At 41.7% G+C, this 26890-nt stretch overlaps 1 protein-coding gene across 6 annotated transcripts in view; it reads left to right on the plus strand.

The window, feature by feature from the left end:
* Positions 1-26890, plus strand: part of CDK12 (cyclin dependent kinase 12) — a 60385-nt gene that overhangs the window by 28282 nt on the left and 5213 nt on the right. For 2 of the 6 annotated variants that reach the window (XM_049859381.1, XM_049859380.1), the window contains exons 9-16: positions 1172-1249; positions 3139-3255; positions 3735-3866; positions 5435-5649; positions 6590-7042; positions 10842-11259; positions 23290-23418; positions 24038-24180. In XM_049859381.1, the coding sequence (XP_049715338.1) occupies positions 1172-1249; positions 3139-3255; positions 3735-3866; positions 5435-5649; positions 6590-7042; positions 10842-11259; positions 23290-23314 (1438 nt within the window). In that variant the 3' untranslated portion in view covers positions 23315-23418; positions 24038-24180. Of the gene's footprint in view, positions 1-1171; positions 1250-3138; positions 3256-3734; positions 3867-5434; positions 5650-6589; positions 7043-10841; positions 20646-23289; positions 23419-24037; positions 24181-26890 lie in introns of those variants that run through there. The other 4 variants (XM_049859382.1, XM_049859383.1, XM_049859378.1 and 1 more) reach the window with 4 other exon arrangements.

Below are 26890 nucleotides of genomic sequence, written 5' to 3' on the forward strand. Positions count from 1 at the left end.
ATGCGCACAAAACACATTGCACGTTTCTTCTAGAACCATTTGAAAGTAGTTGCATATATCATGTCCTTTTGACTCTTAATATTTGATGTATATTACATAAGAACAAAGATATTCTCTTAGATAACCACAGTACGGTTATCAAATTCAGGAAATTTAACATCGATACACTGTTTTGATCTAATGTAGCATTTTAATTTACATTTCATATTCTAGTTTCATCAGTACCCTAATAATGTCCCATAAACAACCCTCCTCTACCTAATATAAGATCGAATTCAGAATCATGAATTATATTTAGTAGTCGTTCTCTTTAGTCCTCTTTGTTCTGGAACAGTTCCTCAGCTTTTATTTATCTTTCGTGACATATTTTTTAGGAATATAGACCAGCTACTACATAGAATGTCCATCAGTTTGGGTTTATGTGACATTTCTTCATGATTAGATTCAGGTTATATATTTTAGGCTAGAATACTATGTGAGTGATGTTACGTTCTTCTCAGGGCATCACATCTGTACATACATGGAAGAGTCTGTTTTCCCCTCATTGATGATGTTAATGTTAATCCCTTGGTTAAGGTGTCGTCATATTTTTCCCTACTAAATAATGAGTAGTTTTCTTTTGTAATAAATTATTTGCGAGGAGATACTTTGAAACTGTGTAAGTACGTCTGTAGTTTTGAAAGGACTTTTCAAAATGGCAAAGGTGTTTGGAAAGCCTAATGAAAACTGATCTTTGCTGACTACAATAAACTGTTTTCTTTCCAAATACAGTGTCCAAAAAACTATAGTTCTGTACATACTCTACAGAGCAGATGAATGAAAAACTAATAAAAATTACAGAGCATCCTTGAAATGTGGGTCTTTTTAGTCTTTAGTTATTTCCTTAATCTGCAATAGGATTGATAGAAAAGAAAGACTCTCAACTCCCTTTCTCTGCTTGTAGAGTCAAAAATTTGGCAAATTTCAACTTTTTTTTTTTTTTTTACTGTATTTTCACTACAATAAATATTTTCTTTTACAAAACTCAGACACTGCATTTTTGGGCTAATTTTGGGCTAATTTATAATATAGTGTATCAGATGCTGCCCAATAAACTATAAAGGTTTATTGCAACACAATAAAGTAGGCTTTAAGGATTTCTCTCCTGACCTCACAATTTTATTCTTTCTAGATGCATCCTCGGGGAATTGTTTACAAAGAAGCCTATTTTTCAAGCCAATCTGGAACTGGCTCAGCTAGAACTGATCAGGTACAGCTGTGCTTATGCTGTCGGCGCCCAGGTGTGATAGATTATCTCACTCTCTAACTTCTAATACTTCTTAGTCATTCTTCTAAATGATTTTATGCTCCTTATGTCCAAGCAAGTTTCTCTTCTCTTCAGGATTACTGTATACTTTTCACAGGTTATATATATAAAGGAATTGTATTCCATAAAAATTTTCGGTCATATCTTACATATTTTCAATTAGTTCTTACTATGAAAGCATGCCATTTTCAGGGTGGTTGTTCCATTTTGAGTTAAATTAAGATTAAATTTATTCAGCAAACATTTACTAAGCCTGCTATGTAACAGATTCCTTTCTCTGTTAAACTTCAGGATTCAGAGATAAATAAGATAGGTCCCTGCCTTCAAAGAGCTCCAAGTTCAGTAAGAGACACAGCATGTAAATAGATAATCTTAAAATAGAACCTATAATAGAGGATTTGGGGGAAGGGTCTAGAATTGGGATGAAATTTAGGGTTGTTTTTGTTTTTTTCTTTTTTTTTTCCAATAAGGTTAGAGGGAAGGCTACAACAGGCTAGTATAGATATTTTTTAAAGGTGACAAATAACTCATTAGTTGTTATGCAGTAGACTCTCGGTTATCCATCAATATTCCAGTCTCAGCAACACACAATATAGGAGAGGTCAGCACAACTGGATTAAACCAAAATCAAAAAAGTTTCCCAAATAAACCGAACACTTCGAAGGCCAGCGTAGCAGGGGCAGGGGTTTGGGGACCATGGTTTCAGGGGACATCTAGGTCAATTGGCATAATAAAATCTATTAAGAAAACTTTCTGCATCCCGCTTTGGAGAGTGGCGTCTGGGGTCTTAAACGCTAGCAAGCGGCCATCTAAGATGCATCAATTGGTCTCAACCCACCAAAGGAGAATGAAGAACACCAAAGACACAAGGCCACATAAACCAGAGACTATATCAGCCTGAGACCAGAAGAACTAGATGGTCCCCAGCTACAACCGATAACTGCCGTGATGAAACACAACAGAGAACCCCTGAGGGAGCAGGAGAGCAGTGGGATGCAGACCTCAAATTCTCGTAATAAAGACCAGACTTAATGGTCTGACTGAGACTAGAAGGACCCCAGTGGTCATGGTCCCCAGACCTTCTGTTGGCCCAAGACAGAAACCATTCCCAAAGCCAACTCTTCAGACAGGGATTGGACTGGACTATAGGATAAAAAAACGATACTGGTGAGGAGTGAGCTTCTTGGCTCAAGTAGACACTTGAGACTATGTGGGCAGCTCCTGTCTGGAGGGGAGATGAGAAGGCAGAGGAGGACAGAAGCTGGCTGAATGGACACGGAAATAGAGGGTGGAGAGAAGTGTGCTGTCTCATTAGGGGGAGAGCAACTAGGAGTGAGTACATAGCAAGGTGTATATAAATTTTTTATATGAGAGAGTGACTTGATTTGTGAACTTTCACTTAAAGCACAAAAAAAAAAAAAAAAAAATTCCAGTCTTAGGCTGTCTTCTCCTTGTTTACCCTGTAGGGATTTTAGAGAACCAGCTCAGCCCTTTGACAGCTACTATATAAATTAAGACTAACTGAACAGAAAAAAATTGATAATGAAGACTTACTCAGGGGGTTAAAAACATTTTATAAAACCAAATATGTGAATCATTTTGTATCTTTGTGATAGTATTTTCTCCTCACTATCTTCACTAACCAGTTCCTTCTGTCCTATTCCTTTTGTCCTTAAGCAGTGAGGTCATATTTTACCTTTCTGCATGCCCCCTAATGTAATAAGCTAAGATCCCCAGACCTCAGGAAGTAATAATTTGTGCTTCTAGAACCTCCAGAATTCATGATGCTGATTCATTGACTTCCTTGCTCTTGCTTTTTACTTTGTTTTCAGTCGACTCTGTGGTAGCCCTTGTCCAGCTGTGTGGCCTGATGTTATCAAGCTGCCCTACTTCAACACCATGAAACCAAAGAAGCAATATAGGAGGCGTCTACGAGAAGAATTCTCTTTGTGAGTTTGGCAGTTGTACATCTGGTTTCTATATCTAGCCGATATTAGGACTTGACTTTTTCCTGGCCTAGGAATTTAGTGTTGTCTCAGTTTGTTATGGGAACACGTTGTAGGAAAACATTCTATTTTTTAACTGTATGTAAGCTTTATTAAAACTTCTTTATAATTTTCTCTTCTGGAGGCTTTAGACAATAGAAAATCATTTTATTTTGAACAGTATATAAGTTTTCTCATAGTCCTTTTGCCCTTCCCAAGACAGAAAGATAATAGACTTTCTAGGTTCATTTTTCCTACCTGAATTGTAGCATTTCCTAAATCTCATGTGGAAGTAAATCTGCTTGCTTGCGTTAGCCAGCTCTCAACTCCCTTTCCACACTTTTACATAAAGCTGGAAATTCATAGACCTTTTGACCTATGGTTACAAGTTTGAGAACTGTGGGGTTATTGTGAACTTGTCCTTTCTCTGTTCCTTTCCACAGCATTCCTTCAGCAGCACTTGATTTATTGGACCACATGCTGACACTAGATCCTAGCAAGCGTTGCACAGCTGAACAGACTCTACAGAGTGACTTCCTTAAAGACGTTGAGCTCAGCAAAATGGCTCCTCCAGAGTAAGTGCAGGTGGCCGTGTAGTGACCCTCAAATTCCCCCTAGACCTCAGGAGATGAAAATCCAAAATAATAGACTTTTTAAAGGTACTGCAAATGGCCAACTAAGTCCCAAATGGAGAGGTGTCCTTGAGTATTATGGTTGATAAGGTTTAGTTTATTGTTTTGTTCGTTTTGTTTAACAAGGAATAATAGACTTAGCTATGATATTTGTTCAGATTTAATTCAAACTATCTTCTTTTGTTGCTGAATTCCCAGCGTGTTGCCCTATACAACATCTTTGAAAGTATTCATTCTAGTTGCTTAACCATTCCTTCTGATTGACTCCCCTTATGTCCGTGTGACCATTATATCCCATACTTGCAAGGACAATATTAATTTTAAATAGTTTGCATCATTGTCCGGTCATGTGCCCCAAATTTCAATGTAGACAGTATGGTCTTTAAATCTCTCTCTCTTTCATCAAGATCTTATGAATTTCCTGAATTCATAGGATTACCAGAGGCTCTACACTTTCATTCCACATTCTGGCAAATAAAAAGCCTGCAAGATTTTGAATTTTACTACTGACAGTGTTACAGCTTTCATGTCAGATTTTTGGGGGCATTTCCTTATCTATAGAAATATTGCGTGTCTTTAAAAAATGAATGGGTCGTTTGTACATAAGTAGGTAGTAACTGGAAACCCTGGTGGCGTAGTGGTTAAGTGCTATGGCTGCTAACCAAGAAGTCGGCAGTTCGAATCGGTCAGGCGCTCCTTGGAAACTCTATGGGCCAGTTCAACTCTGTCCTATAGGGTCGCTATGAGTCGGAATCGACTCAACGGCAGCAGGCTTGGTTTTTGGTTTGGAGGTAGTAACTACAAACTGCTCCAGAGAAATATCCAAATTAATATATTGCACTAGAATTTTGATACATTGAAGTGGCTTGAAATAACCTTTTTAGTAAAATTTGAGAACTCTTGTTATAGAAAGATTTTGGTGGTAGTAATCTATTGAAGTAACATTTGACCTACTTGGACTGTTTGCATTATTGAGTAGAAAGAAGAAAGAACCAGGTTTTGGTCCTCACAGACCAAATAACATAAATTGATTTTACACAGAGGTGACTTAATCATGATACACTTATGTGGTTCCAAGATTTAAATGGCTGCCAGTCTGCTTTCTTGGACTTTTTGTAGATATTAACACGCCAGCCATCTCTGTCCTATTTATTCCCAGTTGAAACTTGACCAATAAAGTTCTCCATTATTCTCGTAATGTCAAGCAAGAACAGTTAGAAGATTTAAATATTTGACTGGAATATGGAAGTTTTGTATAGCAAGTATGTCTCTGGTACTAGCAAGATTTTCATTTCTCACTGTAGAAATCTTTTGGATCTTTATTTCCTCAGATTACCATCTGCCACGATTCCTTTTACATTGTTAATGTTTACTAACTTTTCTAGTTATTTTAATCTTTTTTTTTTCCCTATATCTCCCTGCTCTTTGCCTTCATATTTTAATCCCTTGTTTCCCCCGTTCATTCAACCATATTCCCATATACATTTCCCCTTTGCTTTGTCTTTTTGCAGCCTCCCTCACTGGCAGGATTGCCACGAACTGTGGAGCAAGAAGAGGCGACGGCAGCGACAAAGTGGTGTTGCGGTAGAAGAGCCACCTCCTCCCAAAGCCCCTCGAAAAGAAACTACCTCAGGGACAAGTGCTGAGCCTGTGAAGAACAACAGCCCAGCACCACCACCTCAGCCTGCTCCTGGCAAGGTGGAGCCTGGGGCTGGGGATGCAGTAGGTCAGTGCTGGGATGGGCCTTTGTGCTTTTATGAACACATGTTGGCAGGTTTTGAAGGTCAGATGCAAGGGGGGAGAGAGAGAGAGTGTGTCTGTGTGTGTGTGTCGTTTTTTATCTGGTGAATCATAAATAAAGAGGTCAGTGTCCTCATTACGAGATGAGAGAGAGAAACTAAATTTTGTACATACAGTCCAGGAAAATCATTTTCCTTTCCTGAAATAACACTATGTCTCAATTAGATATGTGGCATAAATCAGTGAATTAGGTAAGCCAAACTTAAAGTTAGTTCACCCATGACTCTCTAACACATGTAACTGGGAACCCTGTTTATGTCAGTTGAATTTGATGGGACCTTCTTAGAATCTAATCATATTAAGTCACAATTGCTAAATGTAGTTAGTTTCTTAGACTGCTATTTGATTTATATACATTGAAAATGTTTAATAATGAACTAAATAATAAAGTAGTTCTCCTATGATACCGACAATATTTCTGAGCTATAGATGATTCTTTTCTTGCCTCGGTTTCCCTTCCCTGTCCACCTGTAACAGTGGTTCCCAGTGCTAGCGGCACATTGGAATCATCTAGGAAGTTTTAAAGATAACCACCCCCAAACAATTGCCAGACCTAGGGCATCTGAATTTTAAGATCTCGCCTGGTAATTCTGATGTACAGTAAGCATTGAAAATAACTGACCTTGAAAAATACAAATAAAATGAAATCACCTTTACACACAGTGCAAAGATGTTTTAGTCCCTGTATTTTTAAGCAGAAGTGAAGAGAATAACAACCTGTGTCATGACAAACTAAGGTCTGAAAAAACAGACATTCAAAATGAACTTCATTGTTTGGATATTATAAGTTGCTGTTGCCTTTTGAAGACGGCAAAGGCCCTTGCCCTACTTCATCCTCTTATGTTAGCTCCACTGTCTCTCCACAGGCCTTGGTGACATCACACAGCAGCTGAATCAGAGTGAATTGGCAGTGTTATTGAACCTGCTACAGAGCCAAACCGACCTTAGCATCCCTCAAATGGCACAGCTGCTTAACATCCACTCCAACCCAGAGATGCAGCAGCAGCTGGAGGCCCTGAACCAATCCATCAGTGCCCTGACGGAAGCCACTTCCCAGCAGCAGGACTCAGAGCCCATGGCCCCAGAGGAGTCTTTGAAGGATGCACCTCCTGCCCCAGTGGTCCAGCCTTCAACAGAACAGACAGCTCCTGAAGTCTCAAGCACACCAGCTGACATGCAGAATATGTTGGCAGTTCTCTTGAGCCAGCTGATGAAAACCCAAGAGCCAGCAGGCAGCCTGGAGGAAAACAACGGTGACAAGAACAGTGGGCCACAGGGGCCCCGAAGAACTCCCACAATGTCACAGGAGGAGGCAGCAGGTAAACAGACCGGTCATGAATCTCATTGAGCTCAGGTGCTGTTGATCCGCTTAAAAATCTCTTTTAACATTTTCTTTTTCACTTCAATGGCTTTGGTTTCAGTTTTTCTGTAACCTAGTCTGCGGGAGAACATAGCACCAGTGGTGTATTTCTTCCTTTATCTAAGTCTCAAAGTTTCTCAGAGCACCTTAAATATACTGATTGTTTTTCCACTTCCTAGGAGGTAGGTAAGTAAAACCGTTGTGTTCTAACCAAGGAAACCACAACGGTAACTAATGATGCATCTTGAAGCGCTGTGTGTGTGGTAACCATCTAGTACTTGAAAATCTGCTTTCCAAACAAACCATTGTTGTACTTCTTTACATCCTAGTGTAGTGGGCACTGGAAGTCAAGGGAACCCTAATAAAATACTATTCTCAATCTCTTGGAGAATAATCTGGGACTATTTCTAAGTAGATAATTAACATAACATTTTCTTTCCAAAAAATAATAGTGTATAAAAATGATTTCTTTAAATCTATGTTCCTGAAAGAGACAATTAAATGGATCCTAGATCAGGAAGTTAGTATCATATGAAGAAAAAACAGTCTGAAAAAAAAGGAATATATTATGCTCTGATCTCACATGACCACAGTATGCAGTTTATTTGGGGGAAAAGAAATCTAAACTGTCCAATCAATTCTGATTTGCAGTCTATTTGCAAATGTTTACTTATCTGAAAGTGTTTTCAATTCCTTAGAAGTTTTCCCTGTCCATGAAGACCCCATGAATTGGGGAATGAAAAGAGATACAAGGGCTGATGAAATACACTAACCTTCAACTTTAGAGTCCTACATTCACATTTTATATGGGACGATGCAGAAAGAACATGCATTATTTCCACTGGTATAAGGTCAAACACATAAGCTACTTATTCATATGCCTAGCTTTTTAAAACTGTGAAATAACAAATAAAATTAACCCCCTTATTTTACAGATAGGGAAACTGTAGTTCAATATGTGTAAATAAGCCTGCCTGTGTTCTCACTGCTGATTATTGGCAGAGGCAGAACTAGAACTTGTGTACTTGAGTTTCTTAATTCACTTCGCCACTCTGTCATGCTGTTTCCAGTTGTTATTAAGAAACTCCAGGACGTGGAATAATAGAGAAGCTAATCTAGAATTAAAGCAGGCTTCTTTGTCTCATCTCCCATCCCCCATACCCTGCCCTCACAAAAAAATTCAGCTCTAATCAAAATATCTGAAAGAAGTGGTTAAAATCAAATATCATAGTGATTGAAAGAAATCACCCAATAATTGAGCCAACAAGCTATCAGCCAAATGGTGAAATTGAACTAAAATTAAGGCCTGACCTGTGGCCAGAAATTGTTGGATTTGTTTTTCAGAGGAGTATGTAAAAAATGCCACTCTTCTAATTATCGCAGTCACCTCTGGATTATCCAGTTGGTGCCTCCACTGTGCCTCCCCTGTCTTGTCCCCCCCACCACCTCTTTTTTGGCCATTTCACTGTTCAGTAGCATTTCCACCAGAGGGCAGACTGGATAAGCCAAAAAAGGTGAAAGCCTGTTAATTTGGCTACTGTCTAGCTACTCTGTATTTGTTGTGAAAGGGTGATGGTTGATATCCAACGAATCATATGAAGTTGTTTGTACATTTCATTAATACCTCCCTCCATTAGTACAGACTATTAAGGATTGGCAATATTGTTAACACCTTAAATATTATGACAGTATGATTTGTAAAAATGTGATATTTTTAATTTCTTTAAGAAGTTTTGTTAGCCTTGCTTTAATGTTCTTTACAATCCGTCTGCTTTGCTACTTTGGAGAAGAGTTTCATCTTATATATGTGAAAGAACTTGAAAAGGTGATTTGAGCTCAAGAATTGGTTCTGTTGAAATACAATTTGGTTATTTACATAAAAGGCAAAATTTAAATATGAAAACTAGTATAGCTGGAAGAATATAGGTTTAGATTTGCCCCCTTTTGCAATTATGGATTTTTTAAGTTGTTTGCCCTCATTATTTAAAAAAAAATCCTGATGTTCCAAAAATATTTTTTTAATAACTAGTACTGTGATATTCTTAGATATGCAGTGTTGACAGCAAAAGGTTTTGAAATCTGTAGGTGTTTTTGTAGTACAGTTAGCCCTTCTTTTTCAAGATGTCTACTTTCTAAGTTGTAAATGTTCTACAACGAATTTTTTTGTCCTTAAACTCATTTTCCTCTGCCAACTAGTCAGCCAGCCAGTCAGTCAACAAGTAACTTAGATGGGTATTGTATGTAGGGTGATCAGCTGGTTCTAGAACTTCCCAGTTTTAAAACTTTTAAAAGTCCACAATCTGGGAACCCCCTCGGTCCTAGGTAAGCTGGGACAGTTGTTTACCCTACCTGTATATTGCATGTAGCTTGTGACCTCATTCTTCCACTGTACAACCTTACAGTTTTATAGTGTTTTCAGAGTGCTTTCATCTGGATGCTAAGGGAATGCATACATTGTCTGTGCAAAATATAATTAAGGTAAATCTGCTACCAGAATATCAAATTATAACTAAAAACTGTTTTTGGCTTGTCTAGGTAATAACTTTACGTCACTAGCTCATACAATAAAGAACTGACTATATGAACATTTAAAAAATATGCTTTCATAGGGAACAGAAAAATTGGTCATTTGGAAGATTTCCCAAAACACTGATCTTTTCTTCAGCAGGGTAACTCACAGTTCTCTAAAGGCACTGTTTTTGAATGTTCTTTTGTCACAGTGGTATTGTATGTCCTCAAACTCATGCCATTTTACATCTCTCCTCTTCTGCCTTGGTAGGATTTCATTGTCAAACAATTGCTGTGCTTAGGCAGCTTTAGCCAGCTGTGGAAAACAAAAATCTGGGGACTGACTCAAGAAAGACAAAGATCTTTGGAAAGACAAGAGTGTAGTATTAATACAATATGTTTCTAAATACCCAATTCTTCTCTTTCTTTCCAAGACAAACAGGTGTTTTTCAAAAGTCCATTCTGTATGACACTAGCTGCTACAGTGATTTTTTTTTTTTATATATATAACATGGAAAAAATGCTGGAGGTAGGAAAACAAAATAGAAAATTAGGATAGAAGATTGCTTTAGTCTTTATAATTACTGGAACATAGGAAGCTGAATGACAGTTTGGTGGTTAATATCCCTTTCTTCAAAAATGTAATTATGGGGGAAGGGTACTTAAGTTTTGAGAAGCAGGTTTATGTTTATACATGATGATAATAGAAGGTTTTTACTTTTTTCATCTCTCCTGTGTATTCTTTAAGTTCTATTTCAGGTTAACCTTATACCATTAAACTTTCTGTAAAATGTGTCAGTTAAGTTTATGCAAGGTCTCTTGTTGTGTACAGCAAGATTATGTCCTAGAAATGTGACCACAGTATATGTATTGTTCCCTTTCATCTTCCTTCTTTCTACTTTATTTTCATTAATGTTTTGATCCAACAGCAAAAAGGGTTGCGGGGTTGCTGCTGCAACAGCCTACACCTTAGAACAGTTTCTTAAAGGAGGAGATGGAGGAAATCTCAGACAAAAATCATAATGGTCTTTTTACACCAGCTGTTACATCCAGAATGCAACTGTCTTATTTTTAATCACTTGATTTTATTTATAAATTGCAATTTCCTGGTCCCAAGATTTTATTCTTTATATATTTGGTTACTTGTATTGATATTTATTTATGTTGGGCAGTGTGTGTGTGTGTGTGTTTGTGTTTATAATCACATGTGATTTTTAAGATGGTGTTTAAAAGAAGTAACCCTTCCACAGCATGTCCTCCTCACATTCTTCCACCAGAGAAGAGGCCCCCTGAGCCCCCCGGACCTCCACCGCCGCCACCTCCACCCCCTCTGGTTGAAGGCGATCTTTCCAGCGCCCCCCAGGAGTTGAACCCAGCCGTGACAGCCGCCTTGCTGCAACTCTTATCCCAGCCTGAAGCAGAGCCTCCTGGCCACCTGCCACATGAGCACCAGGCCTTGAGACCAATGGAGTACTCCACCCGACCCCCTCCAAACAGGACTTACGGAAACACTGATGGGCCTGAAACAGGGTTCAGTGCCACTGACACTGATGAACGCAACTCGGGTCCAGCTTTGACAGAATCCCTGGCCCAGACCCTGGTGAAGAACAGGACCTTCTCAGGCTCTGTGAGCCACCTTGGGGAGTCGAGCAGTTACCAGGGCACAGGGTCAGTACAGTTCCCAGGGGACCAGGACCTCCGCTTTGCCAGGGTCCCCTTAGCATTACACTCAGTGGTCGGGCAACCATTCCTGAAGGCTGAGGGAAGCAGCAACTCTGTGGTGCATGCAGAGACCAAATTGCAAAACTATGGGGAGCTGGGGCCAGGAACCACTGGGGCCAGCAGCTCAGGAGCAGGCCTTAACTGGGGGGCCCCAGCCCAGGCTTCTGCTTATGGAAAACTCTATCGGGCGCCTACAAGAGTCCCACCAAGAGGGGGAAGAGGGAGAGGAGTTCCTTACTAACCCAGAGACTTCAGTGTCCTGAAAGACTCCTTCCCTATCCATCCTTCCCTTCTGTCCTCTGAACCTTTAATGAAATCATTTGCCAGAGCAAGGTAATTATCTGCATTTGGCTACCACAAAGCTGTCCGTTGTATTCCTTGCTCACTTGCTACATTGGCAGGCGACTTACCGAGTAATGTCGGCACCAGTTCCCCCGGGATGAGATATAGCCAGAACATTTACTTCAACTCTACCTACTAGATATAAGTAGAGAATATGGAAAGGGTCATTAAATTGAAAAGTAAATGTTTTATTAGCTCCTGGCCTGCATTTCTTGAGCAGAAGAGAAAGAGAACAGTTTCAGTTTTGAGATGTGACTATCAGGAGAGTCTCTTTAGGTTTTTAAAGGTTTTTTTTTTTTTTAATGGTTTATTTTCTTTTGGATTTTAATTTAGTTTTTGTTTCTTCTTTAAGAGAATAGTGTTCAAAAATTTGAGCTGCTCTTAGGCTTTTGCTCTAAGGGAAACAGAGTGACCTGGCTGATTGAAACAAACGTTTCCTTCCTCTCCGCCATCACACAGTTTTGCTTTTAAGCGAACTCTTTTTTTTTTTTTTCCCCATCGAGCATCTTGAACATACGTTTTTTTTTCCAAATAAATTACTCATCCTTTAAAAGTTTGCTTCACTTTGACCAAAGGTGTGCTCCCTCTCCCTGCACATAAAGCAGGTTGTAGAAAGTGGCATTCTTGGGCAAGTAGGTAGACTTTACGCCATCTCTTTCCTTTTTGCCTCTTTATAGAGTTTCTATGTTTTCTTTTTTGAGGCATTTGTTTGGAAAAAAATAATCATTTAGATGCCCATGAACCTGGGGTAATTCCTTACTTTTTTTTGAAATAAAGGAAAGGAAATTCAAAGTCCTATATTGTTCTCTGCAACTCTTCAATTCCAAAAGGGTTTTTTTTTTTTTTTTAACCATGTTCTAATGGGGAAGTTGATTTGTAAATGGGGACAGCCTAGGACATTGCTGCCGAGCTGGGGTTAGAGATGATGCCTCCATACCTAGAGGGCTAATAAGAGCAGTTAGCATATCGTTTACACATATATTTTTATGTAAAAACAGAACAAAACCTTTCAAACAGAGCATTGTAATATTGTCAAAGAGAAAAAAAAAAATACATCCTGAAGTACATGGAAATATAACTTAGTTTAGGGTATTTTTCTGAAGATGTATCAATACCTGATAACTTTTTAAAAAACTAGTTTTAAGAGAACAGACCATCAGAAAGAACAGTATTGACATATACACATCCCAGCATGTATATCCTGCCAATTCTTTTAGGGATTTGACTTTGGGTTTTGGTAGGGGTTAAATTACGGCTTCCTGGCAAGAACTTTGCCTTATCATAAACAGGAAGTGGAAAAGGGAAAGGCTTTCAGGGTGGGGTAACTTGGGAGGCTTCTCGTTCTGGCATCCATTTATATGTGAGTACCAGCATATAAAGTGTTTTAAAAACAGATACACATAAATTATCTCTAGACTTAGACCTTTGTGAAATACAGATTAGCCCCCTTTTATAAGGAAAAGGCATCTTGGAGAATAGTTTTCAGGATTCAAGTGAAGTTTTGTGTTTCAATGCCAAGTTCCTGTATAAAAAATAAAAACTACTTATAAGAGAAAGGTGCATTAATAAAAAAAGAAATGAAAGAAGAACCATCTTGAGGTACTTACATGAAGACTATCTTCCCTTGTTACCAAAATAGGTAGATATCCGGTGTGTGTATTTCTTTATTATTCTCTGGTTTTTGGTCTGGCCTTTCCCTCAGGGCCAAACATTGATTAGAAAGAGAACCTTTTAACCATTTTGGCATTGATGGCTTTTTATACCAGTGTATCCAATTAGATTTGCTAGGCTCACCTGAGATGTTATTGGTAAATTGCATTAAAGTTCATCAGAACATTCTGTTGACTTCTTAGTCTTCAGACATGGGCCTTTCATATTTTAGAATATTTGAGGTTTTTGGCCCCATTCTCCCTTGTTTTTGACTAAAGAACCTAAGCCTGGGATACTTTCAAAAGTGTCTCTTCAGTGAAAAAATTGATTTCCCATCAAATATGAATAAAATTCTCTATATATTTTCATTGTAATTTGGTTATCAGCAGTCATCAATAATGTTTTTCCCTTCCCCCTCCCACTCTTTATTTTTAATTATGCCAAATATCCTAAATAATATACTTAAGCCTCCATTCCCCCATCCCCACTAGGGAAGGGGTGAGTGCGTGTGTGCGTGCGTGTATGTGTGTGTGATTCCCATCTCACCCCGCCCCATTTTGGGAATCTAAACTTAAAAAAGTTTGGTAATTTTGACTTTTTTATAAAAGCGGAGGAAAAAGAAATTCACTTAAATATCCTGGAATCTGTATGGAGGAAGAAAAGGTATTTGTTAATTTTTCAGCTTTGTTATCTATAAACATGGAAGTAAAGGTTTGGCAGAATTTCAGCTTTACTATTAGAAAATTACAAACTCGATTCCATTCAGAAGTGGTTTTGGTTTTGTTTTAATTATTATACCATGGGATATATTAAGTCTGTTAAATACATTATTTTGAACAGATGAGAAATCTGATCTAGTCGTGAATGGGAGACAGAACTGGTTTGACTAGGATCATTTTTGTGGTTTTGAAAACAAATTTGCTTGGCCCAGTTTCCTTAGTTTTTTCTTCAACTGTCCATAGAAACAAGGATTTGAAAATGAGAACAGATCTAATATGTTTAAGGCAGTTAGCACAAATTTGTAAGTAGGGCTTGTGTTAGCTTATGCCATAATCACCCAACCACTTGTATGTGTGTGTGTGTATATATATAGTATGCATATATAGTTACAGTGCTAAAATGGTTACCAGCAGGTTTTGAGAGAGAATGCTGCATCAGAAAAGTGTCAGTTGCCACCTCATTCTCCCTGATTTAGGTTCCTGACACTGTATTCCTTTCTCTCTCTTGATTTTGCCCCCCATCGGGTGTATCTTGTCAATGTACAGATATTTTGTAATATATTAAATTTTTTCTTTCAGTTTATAAAAATGGAAAGTGGAGATTGGAAAATTAAATATTTCCTGTTATTATACCACTTTTGCTCCATTGCATTTACTTCTTAATCTGTACCCTCTGAGCAGATCTAACCATGCATAAAGAGCATTTTTTCCTTATTTTAGAGGCTGTCTGTCTCAGAATCACTGTAGACAAACTACCAAAAAAAAAAGTTCTCAAGGTTTGAAGAGGTGCATGGAAACACTAGACTAAGAACTAGAGAACAAAAAAAGAGCTGATGGGGAAACCATAAGATGTGATTTTTAAAAGTAGAATATGGTTACACAAATGATGGTGGTGCCAGGCCATCAAAAGAGTTGAGCTTCATGTACCCTGACTCCTCCTGACAGGAGAGGTAAGTGGGTTTGAGCTCAACTGCTGTCAAGAGAAATTGGTTAAGATGCTGTGTAGACCCAAAGAATAGTCTTTTAAACTAGAACCACCCAGGCCCACTTATTTCCATGATCTTGATAGGGTAAGGTCGGCATGGAGATTTCCTGATACACTGCCAATCCAGGAAATGAGTCAAAGATGTTTGAAGGGTAAAATCTCTATTATCCAAAACCTTCCTATCTCCACCTGAGAAGAGATTTACTTTCCCTTCCCTTTCATGACTTAGAACATTGAGGATTAAGTTTTCCCTTTTAGTATGTGCTACAGTCCTGCTAATTATGACATAAATAGGCAGAAAGATAAAACCCATTAGAAGACAGAAAAGGTAAAAGGGAGCTTGAGCCGAGCAATCATAGAAGGCTAAGGGCTACACCAGAACAAGGGAAATTAGGAAGACGTTGAATTCAAAAACTGGTGACTGTTAGGGTTGACAGCCTGTCTTTGAATCTCCAAAGTTTAGTTGTGTTCCCTTTTCTGTGGGGTAAATCGTCTCTACAGAAGAGAATAGAGAGGTCAAAATTATTCCATTTTCTGGAATCCTGTATTCCTGGTTAGTCTCCAGAATAATTAGTTTTAGATCTTTACATATTGCAAGTTCATGACTAAGGCCTACTAGAAAATATTGTTTTCATTCACAGCAATGGCTGTCTTTTAAATTCTAGGCTTAAAGGCAAAGGACCTAACTAACCTGGACTTTTCTCCATCATACCCAAGGCCGATTCTGACTAGAAATCTACTGTTTAGAACCTAAATTTCATAGACACTGGTTTTGCCCAGACAGGCATTCTTAACTGTATGGTAAGGTTAATGCCTCAAAAATGTTCACAGTTAAGATTCTTGGTACTAAACCGGAATTTCCATTGTTACTAAAAGTTACCCCATAGCTTGACTGTATTTTAGGGATAGAGTGACTTCTCTGTTCACATCTTAGTCATTCTGAAGATCTAGGCAGAATGGGAGCGGAAACTACCTAACGGGAGGAAATACTAAACCGTTCCAAGGGAGAGGCAGAATTGCCAAGTCTTCAAGTTGGGCTGAGAGGGAAGGTGAGCATTCCTGGATACTTTGGTTAGTTTTACTGTCCTGTTGTGGCAATTCTCATTGATAAGGACCGCTAGTGTTCTATAGCCTTGAGAATACTGTTAGGATAAGTGGGAGCTGACAGACTTTGGGGGAATTATGACACCTAAGGAATTAGTGGTGGAATTTTGCCACTTCTCATTATATGCAGCTGTCTCTCCATCTCCTGTCTACCCACTTCTCTTCATTTCCTTTCTTTTCTCTCTTCTCCCTACTCACCACCCAACCCCTATGATTTAGGCCTAGCAAATGTATTGATGGCTTAGCCCTGCTGGGTATGTAGAGTTATTGCTGCTTCATAGTTTTGAAAGGTAATGAGAGGTAGTTCAGGAGACAAATGTCTATCCAGATCTTAAGGTGTGTGAAGTGGAGAAGGCAGAATAGCCATGCTTTCTTATTGCCAAGAGCTATGAAAGGAGCTTCTAATGTATGTTGTGTGAGGTACAAGAGGTTCTGGGCTAGGAGAGGCAGGAAGTCATCTTCCAGCCTTCCTCTCAACCTTCAAACTCATTATCCCTTCCCCCATATCCTGAGACTGTTCCTTTTGCTGGTGACATTTTTAAGCTCAGTTGCAGATGGTGCCTGTGGGAGGTAAACCTTGGTGAGAAGGGGGCCCTGCTATCCATGAAAAAGCAGATGAGGACTGCTTTGATGCCCTGGTGATTAATCACTGGGGTGCCAAATCTGGCTTTGACCATTGAATTGCTCTCATTATGTCTCTGTATCTGAAATCAGTAGTCCAAGGTTGAAAGAAGGAAGCTGATATGGAGTAGTTCTTTAATACCCTTTTTTTTAGATGAGTACTTTGGAGCCCTGATGGTACAGTGGTTAGAGCACTCAGCTGCTAACCGAAATATTGGTGGTTTGAACCCACCAGCCACTCCGTGGGAGAAAGATGTGGCAGTCTGCTTCCATAAAGATTTACAGCCTTGGAAACCCTGTGGGGCAGTTCTACTCTGTCCTACAGGGTCACTATGAGTCAGAATCAACTTGACAGCTATGGTAAAGATGGGTAGTTGTTAGTGAAGCTTTCTTAATATGCAGCCCTCAGCTGCAGCATACTTTTCTGAAATAAGAGGTAATATCCATGAAGTAATTTCACGTAGACATAGGTTCCCAAGGACCTGGGAATAGATGGGTTTTGGAATGTCTTGCTCTAGCATGGTTGTAAACTTAAGGAATGAAGTACATTTTATCCAAGCCAAACCATCCCTGAAGGAGGTGGGGTGGAGAGACCTTAAAAACGCCACAATGTAGTAGTCAGAGCTAAGTAAAGAACAAAGCCTATCTCTTGGAGAATGTCTTCTACCTCAGGGGCCTATCTAGTGGGCTCTCTCTAGGAGGAAATCCAACTTCCTTTTGTGTCACAGAACTACAACAATGTCTAATGAGGGACACCCTTGGTGAGCATCAGCTTATATACAGACAACCAAGGCTGATGCAATTTTGAATGCTTTTGGACCAGGATAAAGAGACAGAATCAAAAGACTTAAAGTATAGAAGAATGATCATTTTATAAATTCAGGAACTTCCGAGTTTGGCCCTGTATTAGTATTTGCAATTTCTGTTAGAGGGACCAAAAATCTCATATAAAATGAAACAATATATGAAGGAGGTGGCAATAAGGGGAAGAAGGGAAAACTAGAGCAACATGGTAGCTGAGCTAAAGAAAGACTTGGGATATCAGTGCTTGTAAAGAAAAGGTAGGAATGTGGAATGGAAGAGGAAATTATGGCCATCCAAGGGGTGGGGCTAGTGGAATTTGGGGAATAATTGCTTTAGAAATGCACGATTCATTACAGGAGGCCTTGTTAAAGAACCACTGTGAGAGTGTCCCCCTTGATAACAGTAGTTAGGTTTAGAGTCGGAGACTGGGCCTAGAACCCCTAGGCTGGGGTATGCTATGAAGACAGATTTGCCCCAGAGAAGTTAGACTATATTAAGCAAATAACTCATGAGGACATTTGCTTAGTACTGCTGTCTACATAGTTCCAGAGAGTAATTCAAGAATAAAGAGGGAATGGCATGGATGCATCATGGTAAAAAGTTACTTTGTTTGTTCATTTGTTTTTAGTTTTAAAACTCCAAAAAGTGATTTTTTATTTTCTAGGTCAATCTGGAAACTGGTATTATTCTTCTCCCCCTCATTTCAGTGTCAAGTGAGGGTAGTGTATAGAAGAGCAAACAAACCAGAATGTATGAATTAGAGTTGCAGACTGTTATTAGTACAGGGGAACATTAGAGTTTGTCTAGTTCAGTGCCCTCTTTGGCCAGTGAAAAAAGAGACCCGTAAAGGTTGAGAAACTTGTGGAGAAGGAAGGAGAAGGAAGAGAAAGAGAACTAACGTTTGTTGGGTACCTACCATGTGTCAGGCACTGTGCTCAATTTATTCCTCAAAGCATATCCCTTTTATTATCCTGAACAATATGTAAGAGATAAAGGGGAGTGGTAGACAGCTTTTCTCTCTTTAACCACACTGGGCTAAAAAGAGGAAGTGAAGAGTCAGCATATGAGAGTGAGGTTAATCTAAGGAAGTACCAAACAGTGTAAGAGACTCATGAATAACCTCTCTATTCCTAGACACCTTTTGAAATGTGGAGCGGCGGGATCATTTGTATCTCTGGTCAGAGGTAGTCTAGAGGCAGGGCTGTTAGGAAACAGAATTACTATTGGTGCTGGGGTTGATCAGGTCATGAAAATGCAGGATTAATAGAAATAGGAACAAAATGGGGCTTCTCATCCTAGGGTGTCTTCAAAGACAGAAAGGTGTTTGTATAACTATGAATAAACGTCTGTTGAGGAGAGAAATTCCTTTGGTGACCGTGCTTGTTTTTTGTTTTGTAACACACTTCGAAGTCATGGAACTAAATTTGCAATTTGGAAAGACTCAGTGCCAAGTTCAGGGTTCGTAGGGGCAGATGGCAGTCTGAAAATTGACAGTGAATATGAGATTGTGTTCCTTGTAGGGCTGCTTCACTAGGGAGCAGAAATATCATTAGGTGTTCCCCATATTATATAGCAGAGTCTTTTCCTGAGTACAGGGGAACTTCTGGGGGAAAGAAGATTAGGGGAGGGTCCCACCTTTAGGAAGCTTTTGAGTTTAGTGAGAGAGATGAATCTTTTACCCGGGTGAGTAGAGAATCAGTATTTATAAGTCAGCACATTAATGCAGCTTATAATACAAAACAGTACCCTAATACAGAGGGAGCCAAAGCAAATCATCAGAAAAAGTGGAAATCATAAAAGATTATTTGAAGGTAATGAAGAAAAAGGACATGGAACAAAAGAGAGGAAGGTGAACAGAGGGAGAACATTTATGGAGGAGGGCTTACGTGTGTTCTGTGCAGAGGGCTGTGAATGGACTAGCTAGGGTGGTCCAGGAAAAGAATAGTAGGACACGAAGTTGGGGGAGCAGTCTTGTTGGCCTGAGTTAGGACTTTGGATTTGATTTGGATTGAACACGGAGCAGAGCATGATTGGAGCCCTGGTGGCACAGTTGTTAAGAGCTCAGCTGCTAATCAAAAGATGGACAGTTCGAATCCTTGGGGACCCTATGGGGCAGTCCTACTCTGTCCTCTAGGGTTGCTATGAGTTAGAATCGACTCGATGGCAGTGGGTTTGGTTTTTGGTTTTAAAGCATGATTAGACGAAAATGATGTTGAGGACTTTTGCAGCTGTACTGGGTCAAGGAAGCAGAGAAGCTAGCTGGGATATTATTGTTCTTTTCCAGGTATGAGGTAGGTGAGGGCCTCCAAAAGCGGCATCAGAAGGAAGTGCATCCATAGGAATTAGAAAGCCTAGTGGCTAAGTGATATGGCTGCTAACTGAAAGGTCGGCAGTTCGAATCCAACAGGCACTCCTCGGAAACTATGGGACAGTTCTACTCTGTCCTATAGGGGTCGCTCTGAGTCAGAATCTGAGTCGGAATCGACTCGACGGCAACAGGTTTGGTTTTTTGGTTAGTCATAGATTGAATCAACTCAATGGCAACTGGTGTGTGTGAGGTGTGGTGATAGATTGGATGTAAGAGGAGAAATAAAAGCCTCAAAATGATGACCCCAGGACATGTTTGTGCCATTGTTAGTGATGAGAGCTTGGCAAGAGATAGCTGCTTTGTTTTTAAGAAGTAGGAAGTGTTTATTAACCAATTGATGAGCTGTGTCTGTCCACTATTGCAGAGTCTGGGAGGGGGCACTGCTCCTGGGGAATAGGGGAGCTTGTGTTGTGTGTGCAGAAGATGACCTGTCCCCAGCGCTTTTTAGGTTGAAGAACTAGGGGAGAAAGAGTTGTTTGCTGGGGTGTGCCTACAGACTTCAGGAATGCTACCCTACCCTACTTTGAATCTGGGGAAAAAAATAGTTTTTTGCCAGTTTCTTCCCCTTTAATGCTTTGAAAATGGGCTGTGACTAGCCTGTGGCAGCATGTGCTTGTGGATGCACAATTCTCTGGCTTGACTGTTGGAAGGCCTTTTTCTGTCCCTCCCTGGGGGTCATTTGTATCTCTGGTTCCTGCTCCCAGAGCCATAAAGTGGGAGCCCCCATTTATTAATTGGGTTGGGACTGGGGAGGGGGTCGGCGGGGGACTCTTTAGTGAGGCAGGCGGGGGTCTTCCCGAATGAGCCCATTAGCCAGCCCCAACGGCAGCTGAAACGGGGCCGCAGCCAAGTCCTCTCCGTTTCAAAAACCCTCCATCGCCTGCAGCAGATCAGAACAAGGCCTGCGGGAGCCCTTAGCTTCTGATTGCAGCTGTGAGGAAGGACAAAACAATTTATAGGAAGCCAAGTAGCTCCTGTCTCACTGTCTCTTCCTTTCCGACTTTGGGGAGGGGGAGCACTGGGATGTGTCCCTTCCCACCATGGCTTCTTACAAAGAGCAGGAGTGTATATGCATTGATTGAACATTTATGTCGATGCTCTGGATGTGTTCACATGTGTCCTTGGCATTCTTCCTATCCACACACAGTTGTATTAGATAAGCAGCCACTGCTCCCTAGGGCAAAGCCAAGTGGGTGCTCAGACTCTTAAACATCGAAAGGTGTGTGTAGGGGAGGAGGCATGCTTATCATACTCCTCCTTCCTGCCCCTATACCTGCCTTCATTCTCTTACTGCTTTTTCAAGATTCAGGGTTGGAGTTAGATCACCTTCTTAGCAGCTTTTCCTCTTAAGGGAAGGAGTTTGTGGGTTAAAAGAAGGACTCCCCTGTTTGTCCCCTTAGTTAAACCAGCATGAGAAAACCAGGCATCTGGAGGGGAGCTTCTCCCTGCAGGGCCCAGAGAAAATGTGTGAAAAGCAGGAATGTCTCACTTCCCAATGGAAGGACTGTTGTGCCTTCTCCTTTATAGAATCATAGATTACCAGAGCTAGAAAGGGACCATAGAAATCACCTAACCCAACCTCTCAATTTACAGAATAGGAGACTGAGGCTTAGAGAAGGCAAGTGCCTTGCCCACAGTCTCATAGCCACTTAGTGGCAGTCATCCAGGACTAGAATGCAGGAGGCAAGAATCTTGGACCATAAGGTCAAAGAGTACACATTGAGTATAGAGCCCCAAATTTTAAAATCAACTCCGGAGAGGCCTGAGCTTCCTCAGGAAGGGCTGTGAGATTTAGAGGTGGGGCAGGGGATAGAAATTGAGGGGGAAAGGATAGATTAAAAAATCGTTACTGGAAATTGAGAAACTTTTGTATTTTTTACCTCAAAGACTAATTTTTCAATGACATGCAAATTGCACAAATGTAATATTTAGAGTCAAGTGGTCTGGTGCATTGGGAAGCAAATAGCAGCTTCGGCCAAAGATCCTGATGCCCTGAGAGTTACCCCAAAGTTCAAGGAGCACTTTGCCACCTTCTCTGGGAGCTGGGTAACAGGGAAACATCCTCAGAGGCAGTAATGTAAGGAGTTTACCTGAAATCTAAATTCAGGCTCCTTTGCACTACAATGCAGCTATATTGAAAAGCAAAGCCAAAAAGAAGGGAGAATGAAAACACATCTTACCTGTTGGGAAACTGAGGGGAAGGGGGCATCTGAGTGAGAAGGGATTCTAAAACCCTGAGCAAATGAAATATTCTCTGAGATTTCAGGGAAGTTGCTGGGGAAGCCTCTACTCCTCTTCATTTTTTTCTTTAGTTTTGAGTTGTTTGGTGTTCTTTGGTGAGGCAGAAGGAAAGTGGTATGTGGTGCTCCACAGTGGCCTAAGCCATGATTGTGTGTTCAGTGGGCTGATGTGCACGCAGGTTCTGTAAATTACCTCACTCTGGTACAGACTCCCTCTCTTTGGACCTTTCTAAGATGTATCTGCAATCCTTTGCAATGCTTACTTTCTCTGGGCATATGAATCTGGGAGCCAGTGATGAGCAGAGGGGAATGCTGAAGCATCCCCAAGCTGGAAGTGGAATCTTGAAGGGAGAAAGACATTGCTGGGCAGCTTAGAGATGGAGTCATGGGTCTAGGTTAGAGAGACAGGGAATCTGCAATGGGAACATTGTCCGCTGATGACAAAAAAGATGTCAGTACATACGTTTTACATTTTCTCCTTCACGCTCTTAATTGATAGCATGGGAGAATATGGGGTTGCTTGCCATACAACTTTGTCCCTACCCAGGACATGTATGATAGACCTACTTGTCCCAAATTGCATCAAGTCTGCTGTCCTGTAAACCTTTCTATCTCATAGTGTCTGTTATGTAAACCTCCTTTCTGTCTCGTAAAAATAGACCCTTTTTTTCTTCAGAGCACTTCTTGAATAAGCTATTACAGACTAAGAGAACCTCAAATCCAAGCTGGCAGTCTGACTAAATGGTCTCCTCCAAGTCATCACTCATTAACCTTAATCAGTACAATCTTTGATTTGCCCTTCTTCTTCATTGCCTTTTATAATTCTGGGTTTCACAGCTTCTATTTCTGTTGAATTCCTAACTTACAATTCCAAGTATAGGGACAATGGCTTTGACTTTAGCAGACTTGGAGCTAATTCCCTGGAGGTAGGAATCTTAGAACAGTTATAACTCTCTCTGGGAACATAATTAAGACCTGTTGGTACATCTGAATCCCTCTGGGTTTGTGAGTTCAGGTTTGAGGGAATTAGAAGAGGTAACCGTAACTATCGCTGTTGCATACCAAGGCCATGTTTCCTGGGTGAAAAATCAAAGGCACTCTTCTTGACTTGTGTCTGATATAACCTGTCATTTTCTTTTACAGGTGGCAGCACCAGCAGGAGGGATAGCCCCTGAGGAATGTTGTCATGTCCATCAGTAACCTGGCATCCAGAGCCCTGAAAAATTCAGTGTCCATGTACTTTTCTAGAGTTTTCACCAAATCTAAAGCCAGGTAAGGACCTAAGGCCAGTCAGAGGCCCCTGATCTTTTTTTTATGTGGGATATTCCACCCGTGGTCTAAGGAAGGAAACCCTGGTGGCGTAGTGGTTAAGTGCTATGACAGCAGTTCAAATCCACCAGGCCCTCCTGGAAATTCTATGGGGCAGTTCTTCTCTGTCCCCTAGAGTCGGTATGAGTTGGAATCGACTTGAAGGCAATGGGTTTGGTTTTTTTTAGGTGGAGGTGTAAGGAAAGTTTTTTTATTTCCAAAGCTCTCCAGAGGAGTTTCCTTAGCTTATTATTTTATGCTATTCTGGTGTTCTACCTTTTGGTTAACAAGTTCTGTCTCCTGGCTAGAGCAGGTAACCCATTTTCTCAGCACTGGCAGTCATTTCATTTGGCTCTATCCTCTTGGCCAACTATGTTAATGGATATTCCTCTACAGTGGGATGCTGATATTGGTTACTCTCACCCCCTTCCTCTACAACACCTGCCCCACTCACCCACAACCCTCATCCATAGCCCTGCCTTTGTTTTCTCCCAAGAAGCTGTTCTCTCTCCCTTCTGAATCAGGATAGAGTAGTGCTGTCCTTTCTTACTACCATTAATCGGCTTTCCTGTCTCTGTTCTAGGTTCAGTGGAAGATCCCACCTGTCTACTGTGTGAGACACCAGAAGTAGAGGCCTGTAAGCCTGCTTCCCTCTGTCTCCAGTGCCCAGAGCCGGCAGGTCATCAGCCTCCAGTGCTCACCCCCGCCCTTCTTGCCTCCCTGTAGGTATGCTCCCCACTTTACCCACCAGCCTAAAACAGGGTCATAATGGGAATATTTCTCTCTGTCGTTAAATGTCTTCAATGATGGGAAAGGCCTACTTCTGTTGGCAGCTCTCTGCCCCAGTGACTTCCAGCCCTAGTGTCCTACCATCTGGACACCTTCCTGGTGTCAAGTATCCCTCTCTTTTTCTGTAGTTCAGAACTGTTTCCCGCATTTAGTGGGTTTGGGGAGAAGGGGCTAGTAGACAGATGGTATTGACACTGGAGAAAAACCCACTGCCATCGATTCCAACTCATAGCAACCGTGTAGGACAGAGTAGAACTCCCCCATAGGGTTTCCAAGGACTGTCTGGTGGATTTGAGCTGCTGACCTTTTGGTTAGCACCGAGATCTTAACCACTGAGCCACCAGGGCTCTTGACACTGGAGAGGAAGGTTCTAATGACAGGGAGCCCTGCTCATGGGGAGTGGAAGTCTGAAGCCTCAGATGTGCATTCTGCCCAGTGGCCTGGCACCCTTGGAGAGTGCCTAGGTGTTTTTGAGGGAAAGGTATTTTATCTGCTTATATTCTCCAGGGCAAGGGGCCCAGGCTCTGATAGTCTATTCCTCCTTACTCCCAGGCCCCACCTGGGAGTGGAGAATGGATGACCATAGGACAGGATAGACGACTAGGTGTCATTCTGTTTAGAGCTCAGGTGACATTTCTCATCAGGCTTGTGGACAGTTGGTAGGAGGGCCTGAACATCTCCCTGCTCCCCGGACATGGTGGTAACAATAGCTTACCCTCTTGACCTGAGGCTTCCTCCCAGCAATGCCCTTTCTCACCCCTGTAAACCAGACAAAACCAGCAGCAGGTCTAAAAAAGTGCCAGCTATGGATAGGTGCACCCTCCCCTGGTGGCCACATGCCTTGCTTGAGCTAGAAGTGGATCAGGTGGGATGGGGTGGATGGAGAGGGAGAGCAAGTATCAGAAAGCAGGATATGTCCCTGGAAGTGGTTGAGAGAAAAGTATGCATGGTGTACCCTGATGGCACAGAGAGCTCAAACATTGATAACCCTGCCCACCAATCTGTCAACCTGGTGTCTGAACCTAGGGGCCGATCCCTCAAAGCTGCCCGACCTCTTGGGCAACTGCAGTCTTGATTTCTGCCACACGAGGGCACTCCCGACCAATCAAAACTCATGACTATAAACAGACAATCTGGGTGAAGTGGTGGGGGGTGAGGGAGGCCACCCTTTCCCCAGGACCAAACCCAAAAAAACCCAAACCCATTGCCCAGGAGTTGAATTCCAACCATAGCAACCACTGCACCACCAGGGCCCCAACCCTATAGCACAGACTAGAACTGCCCCATACGGTTTCCAAGGCTATAGATTTTCACAGAAGCAGACTGCCACATTTTTTTACCATGGACCGTCTGGTGGGTTCAAAACATTGACCTTTTGGTTTTGAGTGCTTTAACCACTGCACCGCCAGGGCTTCTTCCCCAGGACGGGGGTCAGAAATACCCACAAAGAGCCCAAGAGGTGGGGCCCAGGAACACAGACGAATAATTGGTGCCATTTGTTCTTTCGTAAAAATGACCTGAGGCCCTGAATGCTCTGGCAAAGTGGCCTGACATCTCAGTATGCCCCCAGCTGAACTTGGGAAACCCCTTAGTTCTAGGCACTGAACACCTTGCATGGGTGCTTCTCTTCTTCAGGGTATACCGAGATCCAGCTGCCCACCCTGCTGTCCCCATCCGAGCCAGTCTCTTCAGCCCAGGCAGTGGATGCGTCTATAGTTTGAAGGGAACAAATCTCTTCTTGTTCTAAGAGAAGTGTCTTGTTAGTGAGAAAGTTTTGAGGGGTCTGAAGAGATTAGGAAAGGGGCTAAGTTCAGCCCTGCTTTTGTGTGCCTATCTTCTCCCCCAGCACAAACCTACAGAGCTCAAGAAGGCCTAGTGGATTTTTGCAGCCTGGGTGGCTGGAGACTGACAGACACCCCAGGGCTCTGAGCCAAAAAGGTGTCAAAAAGCAGAATCGGAGGGGGGAGTTGCTTCAGCCCAAGAGCCTCACTCCCACCCCATACCATGTAATGGCTCTCTGCCAGGGATGCCAAGTGGCCACAGGGCCCCTATGGGGGTAAGGACCCCACAGATGACCCTCAGTCCCCATGAAGCCCTGCCAGGTTGAACAGGCTAAGGGAGATGACAGAGGTTCTCCTCCCCCACCACCCCATGCCCAAGGGCCCCTCCCCAGGAGGACAGCTTGATTAAACAGTCGGTGCTGCTGGAATTACTGCACAGCTGGCGCTCCCCCCAGCACCCTGAGCAGAGCAGCAGCGCAGATTAAAATCTCCAATTAGCGTTAAAGTGAAGGGAGGAGGTGCTGAGGCTGCCAAGGAGGCCAGGTGGGGGCCTTGGGTCGGCACCCTCCCCATTTCTGCCCAGTTTCTGAGTGCCACCTCTAGTTACCCCTCTGTCCTAAGCTCCTCTCCCAGCATCTTTCAGTACTCATTAGCTTTGCATTGGTTGGAGCCAGAGGGTTTTGGGTGGGGGGCCATTGCCTAATCTCGCCAAAGTGCTGGGGGCCCTGAGTGTGGAGAATGAGAATGGTCAGTGCTCATCAAGACAGATGTCCTACCCAGAGCCTACCAGGCAGCCAGGTAGAGGTGACTTCACACCACCACTGCTTCTCTTTGCCCAGAGAAGGGGCAAAGAGGACATGTCCCTC

Source organism: Elephas maximus, chromosome 19, assembly GCF_024166365.1.
Source record: "Elephas maximus indicus isolate mEleMax1 chromosome 19, mEleMax1 primary haplotype, whole genome shotgun sequence".
NCBI classification, from domain to species: domain Eukaryota; kingdom Metazoa; phylum Chordata; class Mammalia; order Proboscidea; family Elephantidae; genus Elephas; species Elephas maximus.